This window comes from Maylandia zebra, linkage group LG16 (assembly GCF_041146795.1).
Source record: "Maylandia zebra isolate NMK-2024a linkage group LG16, Mzebra_GT3a, whole genome shotgun sequence".
Classification (NCBI taxonomy): domain Eukaryota; kingdom Metazoa; phylum Chordata; class Actinopteri; order Cichliformes; family Cichlidae; genus Maylandia; species Maylandia zebra.
Genome location: NC_135182.1, coordinates 2114457 through 2135491, shown reverse-complemented (window position 1 = coordinate 2135491; position 21035 = coordinate 2114457). Strand labels below are relative to the sequence as shown.

The following is a 21035-nucleotide window of genomic DNA, read 5'->3' as shown; positions in this document are numbered from 1 at the left end:
ATTTGAAAGAGTGTAAACACAAAAAATTATTTTTTGGAATATGCAGAAAATAGGTTTAAATGTTAGAGAATTTCTTCAAGTCAAAGACTGTTGCATATAATTACATTTTTGCTTGATGCAATGTGCATAAAGGTAAAAGATTAAAACTCATGAAACAATTTTTAAAAGGAGACTTTTTCATTGGATTACATTGCAAACGATGGATTATGCAGAAAAATAGAATTGGGCTGAAAGGTCTGTTGCTTTATTACGTATTCGGGTTGTGTATCATGTTTTTTAAAAGTAACTAAGTAACTAATTACTTTTGAAAATGAGTTATCAGTAAAGTAATGGGAATACCTTTTGGAGAAGTAATTAGTAAGTAATTACTATTTCTAAGTAACTTGACCAATACTAATAATAATTTGCTTGTCATTATGTTTTTTCTTGCATGCGACTTTTGACATAGTTAAGTCTGCAGAAGCACTTTGAGAGCGAAGGCAGACATGTAACTACACATCCAGGAAGTGCTTTCAATCAGGTCCACACAGGAAGGAGCTAGACCAGTTTAAACCTCTAACGTTGGTGTTAGGCGATGTACTAACTGCTGTATCACGTCAGCCTCACTAAACGCTGCTCTTTTTGTTTCTCAGTACAATGGAAAACTATTCTACAACTTTCAAGTAAAACATTCCAAAGAGAACTCAGCAGAAAATTCCCATGTGAGCAGGACTCACACAGACAATGTAAACCCGTATGAGAACTTGGACTGAGCTGTTGGGAGGGATTCCTCTGTTGACTCTAAAGCTCCCAGCGTCTATTGCTTCATGCCAGTCCTCCTCCTCCTCCTCAGCGAGCTTATAGAGGCAGAATCGACCCTAAGAGACAGCATGAAGATTTATGTGTAGATATGCTAGTTGTTGAGCAGTACCAAAGTAGTACCCGCAAAGAACATTACTTAGTATCTCACCTTAAATTTTCCAACAAACCTCTCCTCATTTGATCCCTCTTCCTCACTGGCTTTCCCTCGGAACAACTCGTATGTTTTCACCCAGTCATCAAAGGACCCAAACTCTGACTCCAACTCCTTGTTGTACAGCTGCAGAGCCAAGATCAGACTCACTCAAGCTTTTCTTTCTAGCATATGGTACCCCTTTTATTCTTTGGTTGGACAGTAAAAGCATAACAGGGCCCAGTAAACCTGTACAAGAATTGTATCATCTCTGAAAAAAATTACCTTGAGTGTAGCTAATTTGGTATGAGGGCTGATGCTCGTTCCCTTTACTTTCTGTTGCCTCTTCTTCTTATCTCCATCGGACTGGCTGCTGACTGATGAAATAGACAAGGGTTATTTTCAAATGTGAAAACTAAAGGCCCAAACACAGCAGAAATCATATTGAAAATGTGACTACAGTATTTAACAGCAGGTAACAAAGTGAGCCACCGAGCTTAGTTAAGAAGTGCCATGCCCTGAGCTCAGAACTGTCCTATTCACCAGAAGCAACAGTTCAAAAGTTGTCTGTTATTTAACGACATTTGCAGTCATTCTCTTGCAGGGTTTTTCAGAAGAACTTGTCAAATCTTTCAAATGCTGCCATCTTAAATATCCAGTCATACCAATCAGATCATGCAGTGAGAGGACCACATCCAGTAACATCATAAACTAGCCAAAACACAGCTGCTAAAACCTGTCTGCAGGATCGTAGCACCAAAACCAGACAGTTCCCAGAACCTCAACTCCCAGAAAGTAAAAATGACCCTCAATGACACGGCGTTGTATCTTTTTTCAAATCTTTTTGTCTCTTTTTTTGCAGATCTTAATCCTTACCCAAAGATTCTATTCCATCGCTGAGCAAGCTGTGGTACAACAAAGCTGCAATGCACAACAGTGTGTGTGGGTCAGTGGGGAGAAAAGGGGTGATTATTTCTAAAACCAGTGCGTACCAATTGATATTTCCCAATTTCATGATTTTTAGGTTATCGCAGAAAACAATACACCAAGTCTTTGACACATTATCATTTATTTGTCTCTTTTTATGTTATTATAAAGTATCACAAAGCGATCCCGGTCTCATGGCTTAAGCTGGAATGTGAACAGTTCTCAGCTGCTGGGAGAATTTAGCTAATGCTGATACAAAGATAAGCTTCTGCCCCTGAAGCACAGGCAGTTTATGGGGCCAACCGTGTTACACTTTTGGAGCCAGAGTCTGTCCACTAGTGACTTGAGGTGGAGTTGCTGTGTTGAACTCCCACCCAGCGGACGTAACTGCAAACACAACCCCTGCCCCTGCCTGGCTGCTCCAGTTTTAATGATTTCTGCTATTGGTTTTATCGCAACTATTTTTAAAAAGGCACACAGCTTAAAATCAGTCAAAATCAGTGTCAGCAGCTTAGCTGCAGTTCACACGTTTCATTGTTTTTAATATTTTGTTTCACTTCAGCTCTTAGTATGGTATAACTTCGCTCTCTTCATGATGGCTGGCTCACGGACCAACAACATTAGGAACAAGAGCGGCCCACAGACCGACTGTAGCACATACTGCTTCAAGATGGTAGTGGACACCGAGTTGGGAAGAAAGAGGAGAAAAGAAACCTGTCAGATCACCATCCAGTTTGTCAACAATACAGGGGTGAAGATTTGGAAGTGTTAGGAATCCTGACTTTGGTCTTTGGAAGATCTTACCATGGCAGATAAACAAGCCAGAGAAGCTCTGTGGTCTCAGATGCAGGAAGCAACAAAGATGAAGACGAAGGTGCACTTTTGCATTATACATGGTTCATTAACAGTCAACAGATCTCAGTGATTCTATGAGTTTAATTTGTTTAACCTCAAATTAAAAAAATAAAAATAAATTCAGGACATTAAAAAACTACTATTTAATGCCCTAAATGAAAGTATAGAAAACATTAATTTGATGTCAACCATGAAACAAGGTATCATGACTCTGTTACCTAAACCTGGTAAAGACAAGAGCCTAACCCTCCTCTCTGAGGTTGATTTGAGAAGATGTAAGTTATTACTGGGAGATATCATGTCAAAATGCTCTCTAACTGCTCTCTAACTGCTGAGCGTTTGGTCTTGGCATGATGGAGGCACAGATGGTGGAGCAGGTGCAGGGAGCTGGAGAAACTGCTGGACTAGGCATCACGTCGAACAGAAGTGTTGGCAAACCTCACGTGGTCTGGTTCCTCGCCTGCACAGCTGCTGGGTTTTTTCCCCTCTCCTGTCCGGAAATGTGTCAGAATTGTTGTCTGAAGGTCAAAAAATGCCCAACAGATTTACTTTCCCAAGTGGACCATTTGCTATAATGGTCTACTTGTAAAATGGCGCCGGTGAGGTCGGCTGCCGTGCTGGATGCTCTGCCCTAACTTCTCCACTTTTTGCAGTTTTTCGTCACTTTTTGCTATATCTGCGATAATCTTGCATGGGCATCATGCAAAACACACAAATCCGCTACAGTAGAGACATTCTGGTTTCTATTGGTCTGCAATACGTGAACATTTCACCATGTTTAACTCCGGACCCAAACTGGCCAAAGGAGATCCTGAGAGAGAACAAAGGACGCGGCCCTAAGCGACGGCCTCGAGGTAAAAGAGCCGGCATCAGGAACAGGCTACGGGCTCGCGCACACCGCGCACCCATGCCCAGTATCCTGCTAGCCAATGTTCAATCCATCGAGAACAAGCTTGATGACCTCAAAGCCAGAATCAAGTTCCTGTCATGGATCGCTGTGTGGCAGGCAGGAGGAGGACCCAAAATGCAAAACTCACAGACACGGGGATGAACTCAAAAATTACAGCTTTAATGCTGGAGAGGCAGAACGTAGGAAATACGAAACTAAACTGGGAAAACTAAATACAAAGCTCGCCAAGAAACACAGGGAGGAACACACACAACATGAGGGAGAACGCGACTCCGAACAGAGGGAGACGCAGACAGAAATACACAGAGGGTTAACGAGGAAAGTGGGAACACACGGGGAACACAGCTGACACAGATAACCATAACGAGACAGGGCGGGGTGAACATAACACTGACGGGAGACGGGCAGAGTCAAACAGGAAGTACAGAGGTTCAAACAGGAGGAGAGAGAGCACGGGGAAAAACACAGACATAACGGGCTGAGGAAGACATGGAATAAAACACGAGGGCTCACAGTTACACAGGGGCACACAGGAGGTAACCAAATAAGGAACATCTTAACAGAAGAACCTAGGAACCAAGGCATGACTAGGGGATGAAATACAAAACATACAAAAACCGAGAATACCGGGCCCACATGGCCCGGGTCCATGACAGTTCCAGAGAGACATTCGGGACTGCAGCCTCCTCTGCTTCACTGAGACTTGGCTGAACCCAGCGATACCAGACCACGCCGTGCAGCCGACGGGGTTCTTTTCGGTTTACCGCATGGACAGGACAATGGAGTAGGGGAAGAAAAGAGGTGGTGGAGTGTGTTTGATGGTGAACAACAGATGGTGCGACAGCACAAACATCTCCCCACTCACACGCTCTTGCTCGCCCAATCTGGAGCTTTTGATCGTTAAGTGTCGCCCTTTCTATCTCCCTCGGGAATTCACTGCGGTCATTGCCTGCACTGTTTACATTCCGCCTCACGCGGACTCGGACACTGCCTTATGTGAGCTACATGAGGCTCTCACACATCAACAAACACTTCACCGAGATGCCGCACTCATTGTTATGGGAGATTTTAACAGAGTGAATCTCAAACGGACATTTCACAACCTTCACCAGCACATCAACTGCCCCACCCGGGGCACGAGGACATTAGACCACTGCTACACCCCGTTCAAGAACTGTTACAAGGCTCAGCCCCTGCCGGCATTTGGAAATAGGACCATTCCGCCATCTTCCTCATGCCTGCTTACAAACAAAAGCTAAAGCAGCAAACACCAATCAGGAGGGAGGTCGCTCGCTGGACGGACCAATCGGTGGCCGCGCTGCAGGACGCACTGGATGACGCAGACTGGGACATGTTTCGGCGCAGCTCTGATGACATCAACATGTTTACGGAAGCGGTTGTGGGATTTATCGGGAAACTAGCGGACGACACAGCAGAAAGAACTATCATCCGAACGTTTCCCAACCAGAAGCCGTGGGTGGATAAAAACATCCGCGACGCTCTGAGATCACGCACCGCTGCCTACAATGAAGGGCTTGTCTCCGGTAATATGGACCTATACAAGGCTGCGTCCTACAACGTGCGCAGCGCGGTCCGAAAGGCAAAGCGGAGCTATGGGGAAAAACTAGAGTCACAGCTACGACAGTGCGACTCTAGGAGCCTGTGGAAAGGACTGCGGACTATAAACGACCAGCTTCTTCAATGATGAATGCCGATGCTTCACTGGCTGATGAGCTGAACACGTTTTATGCTCGCTTCGACGCCGCAGCAATTAAAACAACAAACGGCTGCGCGCGCTCGGAGTGCACCAGTGAAGAAAATGCATTCGTCATCACAGAGCATGCCGTGAGGAACACCTTCAGGAGGGTGAACACCAGGAAGGCAGCAGGACCAGATGCAATCCCTGGCCGGATCCTTAGAGCCTGCGCTGATCAACTAGCACCGGTGTTCACGGAGATCTTCAACCTCTCCCTGGCCCAAGCTGCGGTTCCCACGTGCTTCAAACAGTCCATCATTGTCCCTGTTCCAAAGAAACAACAGCCCGCTTGCCACAATGACTACCGTCCAGTAGCACTGACTTCAATTGTGATGAAGTGTTTTGAAAGACTGATGAGAGATCACATCACTTCTTCACTTCCTGCCACCATCGACTCACTTCAGTTTGCTTACCGGACTAATCGTTCCACAGACGATGCCATATCTCACCTGCTCCACACATCCCTGAGTCACCTGGACACTGGCAGAGGGAATTATGTTAGGATGCTGTTCGTGGACTACAGTTCAGCATTCAACACAATAATTCCCTATAAGCTTTTCACCAAGTTGACAGATCTAGGACTCAGCTCATCACTGTGTCAGTGGATCCTCAACTTCCTCACAGACAGACCCCAATCAGTGAGGGTGGGAAAACAAGTCTCCCCCTCCATCTCACTCAGCACTGGAGTGCCTCAGGGCTGTGTTTTAAGCCCCCTGCTGTACTCACTGTACACTTATGACTGTGTAGCCACATCCGACACCACCTCCATTGTCAAGTTTGCTGACGACACTGCTGTTGTGGGCCTGATCTCCGACAACATCGAGACGGCCTACCTGGAGGAGATTAGGAACCTGGAGACCTGGTGCCAGGAGAATAACCTCCTCCTAAACATCAGCAAGACTAAGGAGCTGATCGTGGACTTCACTACAAAGCAGGCGAGGAATTACAAACCCCTCATCATCAGTGGCACGCCAGTGGAGAGAGTGGACAGTTTCCGATACCTGGGTGTCCACATCACTCAGGACCTGTCATGGTCCTGTCACATCAACACCCTGGTTAAGAAAGCCCGTCAGCGTCTCTTCTTCCTCAGAAGACTTAGAGACTTCCATCTGCCACTGAAGGTGCTCAAGAACTTCTACTCCTGCACCATCGAGAGCGTCCTGACGTCAAACATCTGCACCTGGTTTGGGAACAGCACCAAGCAGGACAGACGAGATCTGCAAAGGGTGGTGCGCTCGGCAGAACGCATCATTCAATCAGAGCTCCCTGACCTGCTGTCCATCTACACCAAGCGGTGCAAGTCCAAAGCTAGGAAGATTATGATGGACCTCTCCCATCCCAACAATGGACTCTTCTCACTGTTGAGGTCTGGGAAGCGCTTCCGCTCCCTTAAGGCCAAAACAGAGAGAATGAGGAGGAGCTTCTTCCCCCAGGCTATTCGGGCCCTGAACCAGGTGTAGGACTGGACTCTCCCAAACACGTCACTATAAGACTGGACTCTCACACACGTCACCACACGCACCACCACACATTTCCTATAATCCTATAATTCCTATAATTTATAATCCTTATCTTTATAATCTCTTCTGCTATTTGCACATTCTTTACTGTAAATTCCTAAGTTAATTTGTAAATTTTTGTAGTAAACTGTAAATTGTAAATATTGTAAAACTTTTCTTCTGTCATTTAATGGTCGGGCATTGTACAGCTACAAGCATTTCACCCCCATGTCATACTGTGTATGGTTGTGTGTGTGTGACAAATAAAATTTGAATTTGAATTTGAATTTGATAGTCATATTTTGTTAGAACTTTTAGGATTTTTGAGGCATTACAAATTTAAATTGAGATTAAACTGGAAACGGAGTAACCAGGCTACATAAAGAGTTCCACGACTCCACCTCAAGTCCCCACTGTGCAGACTCCAAAAATGCAACATGGTAGCACCTAGAAACTGAAAATATTGGCTTCAATTTTGTGTTCTCATTTTTTATATATGGTCCAGACACTTAAGATGGTGGGTCAAAAATACTTTTTCTCACAATCAAATCACAAGAAGAATGACTGAGAGTGGTTAGAGGCTATTTTCTGCACATTATTCAGTTCACACAAGGCACATTTCTGAAATTGTTCCTCGTCTATTGTAGGGTAAAGATCCTACAATACTCCAGGGAAAACCTGAACACTCAGACGATCAACTATGAGCAAGTACTTAGCAACGATGGAGAAACTCCTTTTCAACAGGAAGGAAGCACTGATAGAACTTTGGGAGGGGCAGCTCTGTTCTGCGACCGGTTGGGATGAGGGGAAAGAGAAGACAGCAGAGGGAGGCAGGACAAAAGGCACACTATGGGAGAGAGACAGTTTAATAATTACTAATATCGATGTAAACGTCCAGAAGTTGTCTGTAAACATGTGCAAAGTGAAAAGAGTGATCAGACCCCAACTATAAGCTTTTTATGCAAAATCTGGATACCATTATCCTGAATCCAAACTGGGAGAGAGGAGAGGTATCTTATAAGATTGAGTTTTTACCCAATTTGATAATTTCAGATTTTTCAATTTTCCCAAATTTTGTAAACTGTGTCACTCACACCTTGCAAAATAGGGAGCCGGTCCTCTAATACTGACCCTTGACCCTGAACAAAACACAAGCAGCTGCTCAAAAAGCACTGATCATATGTACCTTTGGAGACCTCAGAAAATGGAGAGTTGTCCCGTCGTTTGATCTGGAACATAATCAGGGAAGCATATGTTCACATCACATTTTAAAATTACTTAAATAATTGTTTGATCTTTTTAGACAACAGCCCAGCAATCTTAGATACCTCTCTCTCTACTGAGGCGTAGTATTTGGACCACCAGTCGATGACACTCTCAGCTGATTCATCTGCGATAGTCCGCTTCCTGCGTTTGGTGGAACGACTACGGGTGGACTTTGCCTTGCTCTCCTGGATTTAAAACATGTATACATATTTGAAAAATGTATAGAGAGCAGTTTATGTGACTGACAGAAACATTTTTTATTGTGTGAACTAACTATCATCTTCTTCTTCCTGGCTTCTTGCTTAGGAATGGGTGGAGCAGGTGGTGGAGCGGGTGGTAGGGGTTCATCCTCTACAGTGATCCGGAAATCTTGGTTAGCCACTGCTACAGCCGAACTAGTCTCTGGAGAATCCTGTGACCGTCCTGGTGGACAAGAGGCAGCTTTTAGGATGCTGTCATGTGAACCTACTATTGGAAATATCCTCAAAAGAAAATCTTTGTGGAAGGAGGGAATCGGACAAACGGCACATGGACACATCAGGTAATTCAGTCTGTCTAGGTTGACCAAAAAGGGTATTTCTATTACGTGAACCACAGTCTAATTGTCCTTTAATTAAATATGAATTAAGTAATTATTCATTAAGCAAGTTGTTAATCTAGCACAATGCGTGCTTTGTACAAGAATGGTCAGTTCTACAGGAAAATGTAGTGGCTGCTTTTGACCCTCTACAGCCATCAGTGGAAATAATTGCATTGTTGTTGTTGTTGTTTTTACCTCTTTATAGTCATTTTGTGGTTCATTTGTATTCTTTATGTACTTTTGTGTCAGGTGATCTTTTCCAAAGTCTCAGCAAAATACCATCCTCTGCAAGACTGCCACTGTTCTCCATAATGCATATGGATCATAACTAGTTGAATTAATATGCATGTCATAACCAATAATTATGTAATGAACAAATACACACACTAGCATTACCCTCAGCACTGTGTGGCTCTACTGTCATGGCAGGTCCAGGGGTGCTGATGTCTTTGGGTGGTTTGTGTGTCTGTATGGGTGCAGGAAGGGCTGGAAGTGGAATCGGTTTGAAAGCTTTGAGGTTGTTGATGATGTGGTTCCCAACAAGCGTACTGCGACCAAAAGCACGCCAGTCAACAACCGTGATACTGAGCGGAGGATGGAGATGTTCATTTTCTGGTAACTCCTACAGAACAGTAACAGAGTGCAGGTTTTTAAGTTGTACACAGTTACACGGTTGTGTTTTTCACAAATTCAGTCGATGCAGAAATAGGTCAGTATTTCCTCATCATAGCTGATTCAATTTACAGACCACCAAGTCACACCACCTGTCACCTCAAGACACTTTATATTGGTAAATACCCTTCAACAATAGAGAGAAAACCCAACAGTCCTGTCGTGCTCTCTGGCTCCAGGTTTTGAGATTTGAGGTTTCTTCTGTATTTTAGACCATTGTGGTTCTTTACTATGTGCTGTTGAAATTTAACCTTGTGTTTATGTGCTTGCTCATAGGGAGTCATTTGTTGGGGTTTTCACTCTATTGTGTAGTTTCTTTCCTTACAATAAAAGTGCCTTGATGGGATTATTGTTATATACATAACATAAATAAAACTGAATTGAATTCCTTGTATTTGTGCCTTTAACTTTAATTTGCTGACGTCGACTGAGAAAATTGTCAGGCGGTGGAAGGAATACTTCGAGGACCTCCTTAATCCCACTGACACGTCTTCCGAGGAGGAAGCAGAGTCTGGGGATGAGGGGAATGACCCGCCAATTTCCGGGGGCGAGGTCACTGAGCCAGTTAAACAACTCCTTGGTGGCAGAGCCCCTGGTGTTGATGAGGTCCGCCCCGAGTTCCTGAAGGCTCTGGATGTTGTAGGGCTGTCCTGGTTGACACGCCTCTGCAATGTTGCGTGGAGATCAGGGGCAGTACCTGTGGACTGGCAGACCGGGATGGTGGTCCCCATCTTTAAGAAGGGGGACCGGAGGGTGTGTTCCAACTACAGGGGGATCACACTGCTCAGCCTCCCTGGGAAAGTCTATGCCAGGGTGCTGGAAAGGAGAGTTCGTCCGCTAGTCGAACCTCGGATACAGGGGGAACAATGCGGTTTTCGTCCTGGTCGTGGAACACTGGACCAGCTCTTTATCCTCTCGAGGATACTTGAGGGTGCATGGGAGTTTGCCCAACCAGTCTACATGTGTTTTGTGGACTTGGAGAAGGCATTCGACTGTGTCCCTCGGGGTGTCCTGTGGGAGGTGTTGTGGGAGTATGGGGTATCTGGCCCATTGCTACGGGCCATTCGATCCCTATACAACCGTTGCAAGAGCTTGGTTCGCATTGCCGGCAATAAGTCGGACTCGTTCCCGGTGGGTGATGGGCTCCGCCAGGGCTGCCCTTTGTCTCCGGTTCTGTTCATAATTTTTATGGACAGGATTTATAGGCGCAGCCAAGTGGCGGAGGGCTTTCGCTTTGGTGGCCTCAGAATCTCATCTCTGATTTTTGCAGATGATGTGGTTCTGTTGGCTTCATCGGGTGATGGCCTCCAGCTCGCACTGGAACGGTTCGCAGCCGAGTGTGAAGCAGCGGGAATGAGGATCAGCACCTCCAAATCTGAGGCCATGGTTCTCAGCCGGAAAAGGGTGGAGTGCCCACTCCGGGTCAGGGATGAGTTCCTGCCCCAAGTGGAGGAGTTCAAGTATCTCGGGGTCTTGTTCGCGAGTGATGGGAGAAGGGAGATCGACAGACGGATTGGGGCTGCAGCTGCAGTAATGCAGACGCTGCACTGGTCCGTCGTGGTGAAGAGGGAGCTGAGTGTAAAAGCGAAGCTCTCAATTTACCGGGCCCCCTTTCCCTGGCGGGTCGCGGAGTATGGGAGTGCCTACTGGGGTCAGCGGGGGAGCTGGCCCCAGGGAGGGGTCACCTGCCCCTCCCTTCCTTCCCTCCCCATCTCCAGCTGCCTCCCTCCTCCCGCTCCACCACAACCACCCACACATGCAGGGCCTTGGAGTAGGGGTATGTCACCAGGGTGCAGAGGAGGCTACCCCCCCCCCCCCCCCCCCCGTCCCCCCCCCGTCCCCTTCTGGCTGCCTCTGCCTCAATTTTATCCCACAACTTAGACATTCACATTACTCACACTCTCATTACACATACATATAGGATCTTGGGGGTGGGCACGATGCACGGAATCCAAATTACCATCAGGGTGTACACCCCACCCCTGGCGTCGTTGCCCACCTCTCAATTTTGAATACACGTAGACATTGAGGGCTAGCAGGAGGGACTATGCGCTTACCTGCTGCTCTCTGGCAGGTAGCTCCATGCCCTCCTGGGTTTTAAATGCACCTTAGAACACACATGCATCAACACTACAATGAGCGGGTGGAGGGAGGTTTGGAGTCTTCTCTCACCCCCGTTCTCTGCGGCCTGCTGGAGCGGGGGGGCTAGGAGGAGGAGTTGGCCGTCCGACTGCGGTCTGGAGTGTGGGGCCTCCCTGCTGCTGCGGAGTCGGGGCGGTCTGCCTCCCCCCACCGCAGGGAAAAGGGTAACACCACCTGGGTCTGGGTGCAGTTCCCCCCTCCAGGGGCAAGGGTACCTAGACCCGGTTTGTAGAGTACGCTTGGGGAGTGTGATCGTGTGTACAGCGTCTCTTTATGTCTGTCTCCACGTTGGTTGAGTGTGGAGTAAGTGCATATGAGAGCATGAGGGTGGGAATGGATGTTTGTATCTGTGTGTGCCTGCATGTCTGTGTCTATATGTCAGGTTGGGTGTCAGGCACCACCTCTCTGGGGACATCTCAGGCCCTCCAAGGTTTGGAGGCCTATCTCCACCCACCACCACTTCCCCTGCCGGTGGCGGACTCCCTCAGGTGTCGGTGCGTTGGTGGTTCTTTGTGTCTGGGGGTGGGCGTCCGGGTACACACCGGCTCACTCCTTGGCGGCCGCTTATCGGGGCCTGGAGCCTGGGGCTCGCTCGGGCCACTTCGGAGGTGGGGTGCCCCCGGCCTCTCGGCCTGGGGCTCGGTCTCTCAGGCACGGCTGGCTGCCGGCGGAGCTCACGGGCGCGTCACTGCAACTCCCCCTGGCTTCTGCTCCGCGGCTGCTGAGTGAGCCCTCATCTGGGACTCTCCTCAGCTCTTTCTGGGACAGTGGCGCGGCTGCCCCTCTGTTGGTCTTCCTTGGTCTTGTGTTCTGGGGGCCTCTGGATGTCTGGAGTTTTGATCTCCTCCATACCTGCTTCATGCCCTGGAGGACGGGGCTGTGGCTCCCCCACACTCCCTAGCAGATCATTACATGGAGAAACCTGTGGAATGCAAGCATGCTGATCCACACAGGTATGCACACAGGTGCACACACGGGTCTTCACAGACGCGGACTACAGCTTTCTTGGCTGCTGCCTCAAAGCACATTGTACGCTGTCTATCTTGCGTGCTGCACAATATCGTTTATTACTTAGCATCTACTGATATCTACTGCTAGCTAGTCTATTGTGATGGTGCCGTGTTTTTTATTATGTTGCTCTTTGTTGTTTGCTTTCTCTTCTGTTTTTTTTCTCCATACAGGTGACCCAGGTGTTTGTTTTTTTGTTGTTGTTTGTTTGTTTTTCTTTCTTTCTTCCCCCCCTTCTCACCGTCTCTTCTCCCCTTTGGTTTTCTTTCTCTCCCTCTCTTTCTTTCATTCTTTCTCCCTGTCCTATCCCCCAGTCATGTCTGTCCCGTTTGTAGCAACTGAAAATAAAATAAATTCATAATTATAATAAAGGTCAATCAAATGGACCAATATGGCAAGGCCATGATGATCCACTTGGTAAAATAAATCCGCTTGGCATCTTTCTTGGCCTTAAGACAACAATTCTGATGGCTAAAGATCCAAACGGGACACAAAAAATAAAAAAAAAATAAAAATTTTACCGGTCGATCTACGTCTCTACCCTCACCTATGGCCACGAGCTGTGGGTAGTGACCGAAAGAACGAGATCGCGGATACAAGCGGCAGAAATGAGCTTCCTCTGAAGGGTGGCTGGCCTCTCCCTTAGAGATAGGGTGAGAAGTTCGGCCATCCGGGAGGGGCTCAGAGTAGAGCAGCTGCTGCTCCACATCGAAAGGAGCCAGCTGAGGTGGTTCGGACATCTGACAAGGATGCCTCCTGGGCGCCTCCTGGGTGAGGTGTTCCAGGCATGTCCCACCGGGAGGAGGCCCCGGGGCAGACCCAGGACACGCTGGAGAGATTATATCTCTCGGCTGGCCTGGGAACGCCTTGGTATTCCCCCGGATAAGCTGGAGGAGGTGGCTGGGGAGGAGGAGTCCTGGGCTTCTCTGCTTAGGCTGCTGCCCCCGCGACCCGGCCTCGGATAAAGCGGATGAAGATGGATGGATGGATGGATGTGCCTTTAACTCCTTGCTTAGTTGACAACAGGTTTGTTCAGCCTCTTTTGGATTCTGCTCCTCCAACGTCATCTCGTATCTTCTCTTTCTGAGCTACTTCAGCGTTAACCCTGAGTTTTCTGTACGAAAGGTTTCTAATAGTGTCTACTGTCTTTGTTTCCCTAATGAGCATCAGTAATAAATAAATAATATAGATTTTTAGACCCATCTTTATTGTGGCTGTGGTGTTCGTGGTCAGAGTTACATTACATAAAGCAGGGGTGGGCAACTCCAGGCCTCGAGTGCCGGTGTCCTGCAGGATTTAGACATTACCCTGGGTCAACACACCTGAATCAAATGATTAGTTATTTAAGAAACACAAGTATTTGTACTTCTTCTTAAGTACACTATGGCTTTAATTTTGCCCCCTCTGTTAATCAGTGAAGCCATGAGACATGAGCCTGAGACATGTCTTAGGTTTTAGAGATCTTAAACATTAGATTTTAGTTTTGGGAGGATGAGACATTTTTAGTGTAGTAAGCAGACTGTGTCTGGAAAAATGAAGCGATTATGAACAGATCCAGACAGCATGAGCTGGGAAATAAACTCTGGGCCTGATCCAATCTGAATCTGTCTAATTTGTTTTTTCTAAAAACACAACAATAAAAAGAAAACTCTTTAGAATAGAGGCTCCAAATTTAATCCTATTACTAAAAAATCTTATAATAATATTATTTTTAGTATTATTGTTATTATTAGCTATGTATGTGGCTACATTAAGGGCTACATATACAGCAGGGCATATTAGTCATACAGCCACATCATGTGGAAATAATCACAGATACCTGAGAACGTACGGTTACTCTGTAACCTTGGTTCACTGAGTAACAGAGGCTTCACTCCTACATATTCCATGTGTATGGGATAAGTGCAGATCAAATGATCACCGGTTTCAGGTCGCACAGCTGTTTTATAGGTAAGCTGTGGGCGTGGCCAGGCCAGCCAGAGTGTCTTAAAGAAGTATCCACATGCCAGGACCCAGGGGGGGTCCTACCCCATACATACGGAATATGTAACAGGGTGGAGGGATCTCGATATAACAGAGAATATGTTTAACCCTCTCAGGCTCAAATTAAACTTTTTGTTGCTAATATGTATGTGGGGTAATCAGGTTGTTAGTTTTTAACTACTGCTTCGAGAGGGTTAATAAGAACATGTGGGTGTCTGCGGAAAACAAGTTGATTTCCATTTTGTATGAAATCTTGAATTTGTCCTGATGCAGTGAATGTGGAAAGTCTTGTGATTTCTAGGATGTTAGAATTTCAAAAAGCTGCAGCTATAAAACTTGAAAATGATCATGGATTCACTTGAAGACAGCTTGAACATGAATATATGACGGTTGATAACGGCTTGGTTGTTATGTTCTTAGATATGGGTAAATGTTCCTATGTATCAGTGTATATTGTCAGGCAGGCAGGATTGGACCTAAACGCTGAACTCGTAAACGGAAAACAAAACTTTATTAACAGAGAGGCAAAGGGCAATACGAAACTATACTGGGACAAACTAAAACTAACTCACAAGGAGGCACGGGTAAACCACGGGGAAATGCACACAACACCGAGGGACGACGCGACTCAGAACAGAGGGAGATTCTGACATAAATACACAGAAGGTAATGAGGGATGTGGGAACACACGGCGAGCACAGCTGAGGACAATTACGCACAACGAGACAGGAAGGACACGGAACTGAAAATACTGACCCAGTACGTGGACCTTAAACGTAGCACAGGAAGAACACAGAGATGCAGAGAGAGAGGGCACAGAGATAACGGCTGGGGAAACATGGAATAAAACACGAGGGGAAACAAGGCGCAGGAACTCAGAGCTATATGAACACAGATACACAGAGGAAGATACAGGAGCAAAGACACGGGGAGATCTAACAACCAAAAGCTAAACATATCCACCGAGGGACAAGGACTGTAAACTGACAAGGTGGACTCAATACAAAATGATAAAACACAAGAAAAACCGCTGGGTCATAAGACCCAGGATCGTGCCATATGTGTCGCATTTCCCTTTTAGTTTTTGCAAGACTTTAAAGACTTTAAAGGGTCATGTGCTAAATAAAGAAATGTTGTGGAATTCTGTGATAGAAATTAAAAGTAGCCGTGAGATCGAGTAGAACTAAGACTGAAAGTCTCAATGACTGCATGACAGGTCCTGAGATGGTTACGTATCACAAGTACAGTCAGTTGATTATTAAGTATTAATTCAGTTATATATTTTGTCCAAATATTTTGGAAAAAAAAGTTTATAACTACGACTACATTATTTGTTCTTGAGTAGTCGAGTGATTTTAGTACATTTCAGAGAAAAATGCCAGTCTCTAAAGAGCTGTTGATGGTTACTAAATGAAATAACTTTTTTACCAAATTGTGTTCTGATTTTAGAAAAAATGTTACAGAAAAAGTGTTTGCATGGTACAGGTGTGCACTCGAGACTTGGCTCCAAAACTTGGACCATGTGTCCTCTTTGTGAACGGAAATAACACGACTTGCTTCGAAATGAAGAATGAATCTGTCAGAAGTTAATTCTCCAGGATTCGGTAGAGGTCACAAACTTGACCTTCCAGCTGAGCTACTTTCTGACTGTGGCATTGGTAGCAGCACTTGGGTCTCACCTGTGTTTACTGTGAAGGTAGTAATGCACGTTAAGTAATTACAGAGTTATTTAAAAAAATAAAGTAAGCAGTGAGTAAAACAATATGATATTAAATGGACAGCAGTCAACCAGATCATGTTGTGTAGTAATGACGTCAAACAGTTTTGTATCTTGTGCTATATTTGCTGATATAAACTGAGATACTATAACCCACACTACACTGTACTGTTTAAAATGGATCGAATTCCTAATTAGTTTACTGAATAATACTGAAAGTCTGAACTTCAATCACATCTTGATTATTTGAAAATCATTGATGCAAAATGAAAATCAGTAGCAGCCCTGGGTAATGGCTGGGCTCCAGTTTTAAAATGTTAGAGATCTGTTTGTCTTACCAGCTCGATGGCATCAACGAGTGTGGTGAAGTTTGGGTTGGACTTGTACTTCTGAATAACAGAAGAGCGTAACATCTTACCAGCACACTCTATAATGACCTAGAGAAAGGCAGATATTAAGTATTAATATCTGGCAGATATTAATTAAGCATATTGTGATCCTGGACACCAGCATATCAGGTCCTAGAGAGAACACAGGTACATTGTAAAGATTGTGTTTGTACCTGTGGCCTATCCACAGACAGAAGTTGGACTTTCTTCAGTTCCCTCAGACCCCAGAATAATACCTATTGAAAAAATACAGTTTTTATATATTTATTTGGGGGGGTGAGAAAAAAGATAGGGTTACTAGTCTCAAATCCAGACACGTGCACACATTCATGTACTCAAACCTCTAGTCTGTAGGTGCTGAGGACAGGCCTGATATATGCAGGAACTGTGTAGATGCCTCCATCTTGTTCCTCTAAGTCTGGCAGACTCTGCTGTTCAGAGTGTGAGATCTACACAATCATAATAAGTCAGGAGTCACTCATGCAATATTATGATGGAGCATGTATGGTTATTTAAAAGACTGACCTGCAGCAATTCAAATGCAGCCAGCAATTCTCCCCCTGGCTGGCTGCCACAGTGCAGAGCGTTGTACTGGAGAGTTGGAGGTGTGTAGGGAGCAGAGGACAGACAGACCTCGGGCACTGCCACTGTGGCACCCAGATACTCAGCCTTTCCCTGCACACACCAGAGTGAGCTCAGAGAGGGGAGAGTCAGGCAGGAACATAGCTAAAACTAATAGTTCAAATAACTTGATTGAGTCTTTTATTTGAATTAGGGATTACCAATGCGTCGTCATCATACACCTCTATGAGGATATGTGGTGGCTCTCGCTGGATATACTGCAAATCTCCACTCAGCAGCAGATGGCTCATTGGCAAACACTGATTCCATGTAGGACTGAGAGTCTGACTGATAATCTGACAACACAGTATCACCAAGCAAATCAGACTTGGACACGACCAGCTTGAAAGCAAACAAAAGCAGCAAATTCTGGAAGTCCAGGAAGGTCCAAGTTGGACCTTCCTGGAACAGAACTGCTTTTCCAGCATATCCTCAAATGTTGAGTCAGACTGGGGTACTTGAATTTGACATTTACAATTTGGCAGGGCACATTAACCTACCGAACGAAGCCAACCAGGACATATTGCTGCCATGAAGGAGTATTTATGGCTACATAGTCCCATACACATCTGTAAAGCACTGTGTGTCCATTTTAAACTTTTAACCGTCTGACCACCATTTGGACATATTATAATGAACCATGTTATCATCTATTACCTAATTATCATCTTTCCACAAATGGAAACACATGTTATAAACAGACAAAATATACTGCTCAAAAATATTAAAGGAATACTTTTTAATCAGTCTCTAGATGCAAACAGCAAATGCCTCTGGGGCTTCATGGTGCCAAATCTGGGACGCTCTACCAATTGCTCTTAGAACTGAAGAAGCTTCTCGGATGACAGGTGAACATCTTCAAGAAACTTAAAGAAGTCTGGTCGCTTTTCTTTCCAAGCTCTTTAGATCGCCACGACCTGCATGATTGAGAACCTTTACAGAACTGTTGCATCGTTTTGATTTCCTTTTATTACTTTGGTGTTTGGGGTCTTTGAAATCAGCCCTCTGTAGGTCGTGGCATCTTGCTGTTACTAACACATTACTCAGTGCATATTAGTGTAGATACCACATTATTTTTCCCTGCGGAGATCTTTTTTCTAAGTGTTCCTTTAATTTTTTTTCCACACACACACACACACACACACACACACACACACACACACACACACACACACACACACACACACACACACACACTTACATTGGTGGTTTGACTGTGTGACAGAAAGGTGACTCGAGCAAAGGGATCTGACAAGCCAGTGTTGTCAGCAGCGATCAGGCCACGAGCCTGATACATGTGGCACCTCAACTGGAACTGATGCTGCTCTGCAGACACACAGACACAGCTGGAAATGTAAAACCTTAAGGATGAACTGCCTGGTCCAGAACAAAACTGAAAGTTTGTTAAAAAGTTATTGTTAGGGTTTACTACAGGTGCAATGTCAACGTTGTCTCTAAATGGTGGGTACACATAAATTGCTGTAGTTGAATTATTTCCATGTGTATTACAAGAGTTTTGCTTTCAGAAGGAAACATTTAATTCAATGCAGTTGAGTTGTCATGATCATGCATTCCTCCTGGTACTCCTGCCATCTCTCCCTCGGCTCTCTCTTTTCTCTCTGTGTATGTGCGTGTATGCGATAACCACACCACATCTTCCAGGGGCACGATCCCCCTGGGTCTCCTCCCTCTGACCAGTGACACACCTGCAGTAATCAACTCACCTGTTCCTCATCTGACGTTCCTTTAAATACAGAGGACGTTCTTTCAGCCATCGCTTGAGCGTTAAACCAACTGCAGTAGATACTCACCTCCAATCTGTAAGTCTGTTTACCTATTTCCATGTTCTCTTTTCCTCATCCATCCTTTCTTCTGTCCAGGAGACTGATATGTTTGTCTCGTGGACGGTTCTGTTCAGAGGAGAGGATCCCGTTTCACGGTCCTGTTTGAAGACGGAGGATAAATCTACCGGACTATTGTAAATAGAGACTGTGGATTTTTCCCCTTTTGATAGACACTGTAAATAGTACCTGCACTTCACTGTAAATAAATTCGCTGAACTGGCATCCTGGGTCTCGCTTTTGAGTCCGTCTGCTCAAAGGTTATGACAGAGTGCTTGGACTCCGTTCAGCACTCTCTTGTCTAACAGGAAGCTCAGCTGGTGAGCGTTTTCCAAGCCCTGCTCAACGACGTGCTAAGACACTACCTCAATAGGTTTGTTTTCATTTATTTAGATGACATTCTGATTTTTCCCAAATCTCTTTCTTTACACGAGTCACATATCCGTTTGGTGCTGCAGCATCTCCTAGATAACCTATCTGTGGAGGGAGAGAAAGTTTCACGTTGACTCCGTCTCCTTTTTAAGCTACATTGTTGAGAAAGGACAAATTAGGGCTGACCCAGCAAAGATCCAGACGATAAATGATTGTCTCACACCAACAACCATCGATATCGTGTCGGATTGTGGTCCCCAGTTCACCTCCAGTATATGGAAAGAGTTTTGCACTGTCCCGGGACCCCTGGCTAGTCTTTCCTCTGGTTTTCCCTGCAGACCAGCAGCGAGCTGGTGTGTGGTGTCCTCCAATCCTTCCCAGCTAGCTGCAGGGCTCTCATCGTTCAAGGCTTCCCTGGGGTATCAGCCGCCTTTGTTTTCAACTGTTGAAGGTGAGTTCTTTGTACCTTCTGTTGAACACCATCTCTGCAGGTGTCAGTGACTTTGGAGGGCAACACAGGCTGCTCTGCATCAGACCAAAGAACTGAATAAACGATGTGTCGTCACAGGACTACTTACCGGGTCAAAAAGCATGGCGTGGTGGGTTGGTGCAGCCGACTCAGGGGGCAGTGAGCCCACTTGACTCGTTATACCGTTAGCTTCTAGGGTTAGCTTCTCTGCCATATTTCATCCCAAATTTACTTTAAATCTTTCCAGTTTAGTTAGAGTGCTAACCAGTATCGAGTGGTAGACTAGTAGGAGTTGTTTCAAACCTCACCATGTGACTCACCATGACTCCCCTAAATGGCCTCCTACTACCAGGCAGTACACTTAGCCTTCATTCCTAGGTGTAAGGTATGTGAAGACCTTTGCTCAACTTCCTGTGGCTCAACTTCCTGCCTACAACCACATTAGCTCCGGCTGACTCTTTAATCAAGCCAATGATGAAAGTCAATGCTTGGGCTACGCAGTGATTGTCCCAATGATACCTTGGGTTATAACCATTGCCCAGTCTTCTACACCATGCCAGTGTGGCCACACTAGCTGGGATGAACCTCTCACAGTACCCTTCTTGCCACTTGAACAGAGTAGAAGAAGGAGCCGACAGGACCTACCTTACCAAGGTGAAATATGCCACGAGTTACAGAGTCACCAACTCTCACTTTTGAGGTGCATGTGTTCTGTGACACAGAAAAAACTAATGAATCTGTAACTTATCTGAGGATCACATGTTTCCATGGAAATATTCACACTTCACCCGTGATAGCCAGATCCCGTGTCTCCGTCATCTCAAACGAAGTTGTCTTCTCGGGCTCGGTGCTGCTCTGACTGGAATACAGGTGGCTAAGACTCTCAAAAGTGAGCTCATGGTACCACTGCAGACCGATTATACTGTTGTGCTGGTTTGGTCTGAGTCCTGCTGTTAAAAAGTCTTTGTTGAAACTTGAATTACTGAAATTCATGGTAAATGGTAAATGGCCTGTGTTTGTATAGCACTTTACTAGTCCCTAAGGACCCCAAAGCGCTTTACACAACCAGTCATCCACCCATTCACACACACATTCAC

At 45.6% G+C, this 21035-nt stretch overlaps 1 protein-coding gene across 3 annotated transcripts in view; it reads right to left on the bottom strand.

Annotated features, from left to right (window-relative positions):
• The window catches only part of fer1l6 (fer-1 like family member 6), a 73111-nt gene that overhangs the window by 6432 nt on the left and 45644 nt on the right, over nucleotides 1-21035 (bottom strand). For 2 of the 3 annotated variants that reach the window (XR_003024948.2, XM_024805445.2), the window contains exons 22-35: nucleotides 18458-18582; nucleotides 17418-17552; nucleotides 17161-17310; nucleotides 16977-17084; nucleotides 16809-16871; nucleotides 16585-16683; nucleotides 9121-9346; nucleotides 8419-8567; nucleotides 8207-8329; nucleotides 8065-8107; nucleotides 1808-1852; nucleotides 1217-1308; nucleotides 950-1078; nucleotides 717-857 (exon numbers count right to left, since the gene is read on the bottom strand). Coding sequence is in view for 2 of the 3 variants with exons in the window: in XM_024805445.2 (XP_024661213.2) it covers nucleotides 717-857; nucleotides 950-1078; nucleotides 1217-1308; nucleotides 1808-1852; nucleotides 8065-8107; nucleotides 8207-8329; nucleotides 8419-8567; nucleotides 9121-9346; nucleotides 16585-16683; nucleotides 16809-16871; nucleotides 16977-17084; nucleotides 17161-17310; nucleotides 17418-17552; nucleotides 18458-18582 (1628 nt within the window). In the remaining variant the exon portion in view is untranslated. The remainder of the gene's footprint in view (nucleotides 1-716; nucleotides 858-949; nucleotides 1079-1216; nucleotides 1309-1807; nucleotides 1853-8064; nucleotides 8108-8206; nucleotides 8330-8418; nucleotides 8568-9120; nucleotides 9347-16584; nucleotides 16684-16808; nucleotides 16872-16976; nucleotides 17085-17160; nucleotides 17311-17417; nucleotides 17553-18457; nucleotides 18583-21035) is intronic. The other variant, XM_024805446.2, reaches the window with a different exon arrangement.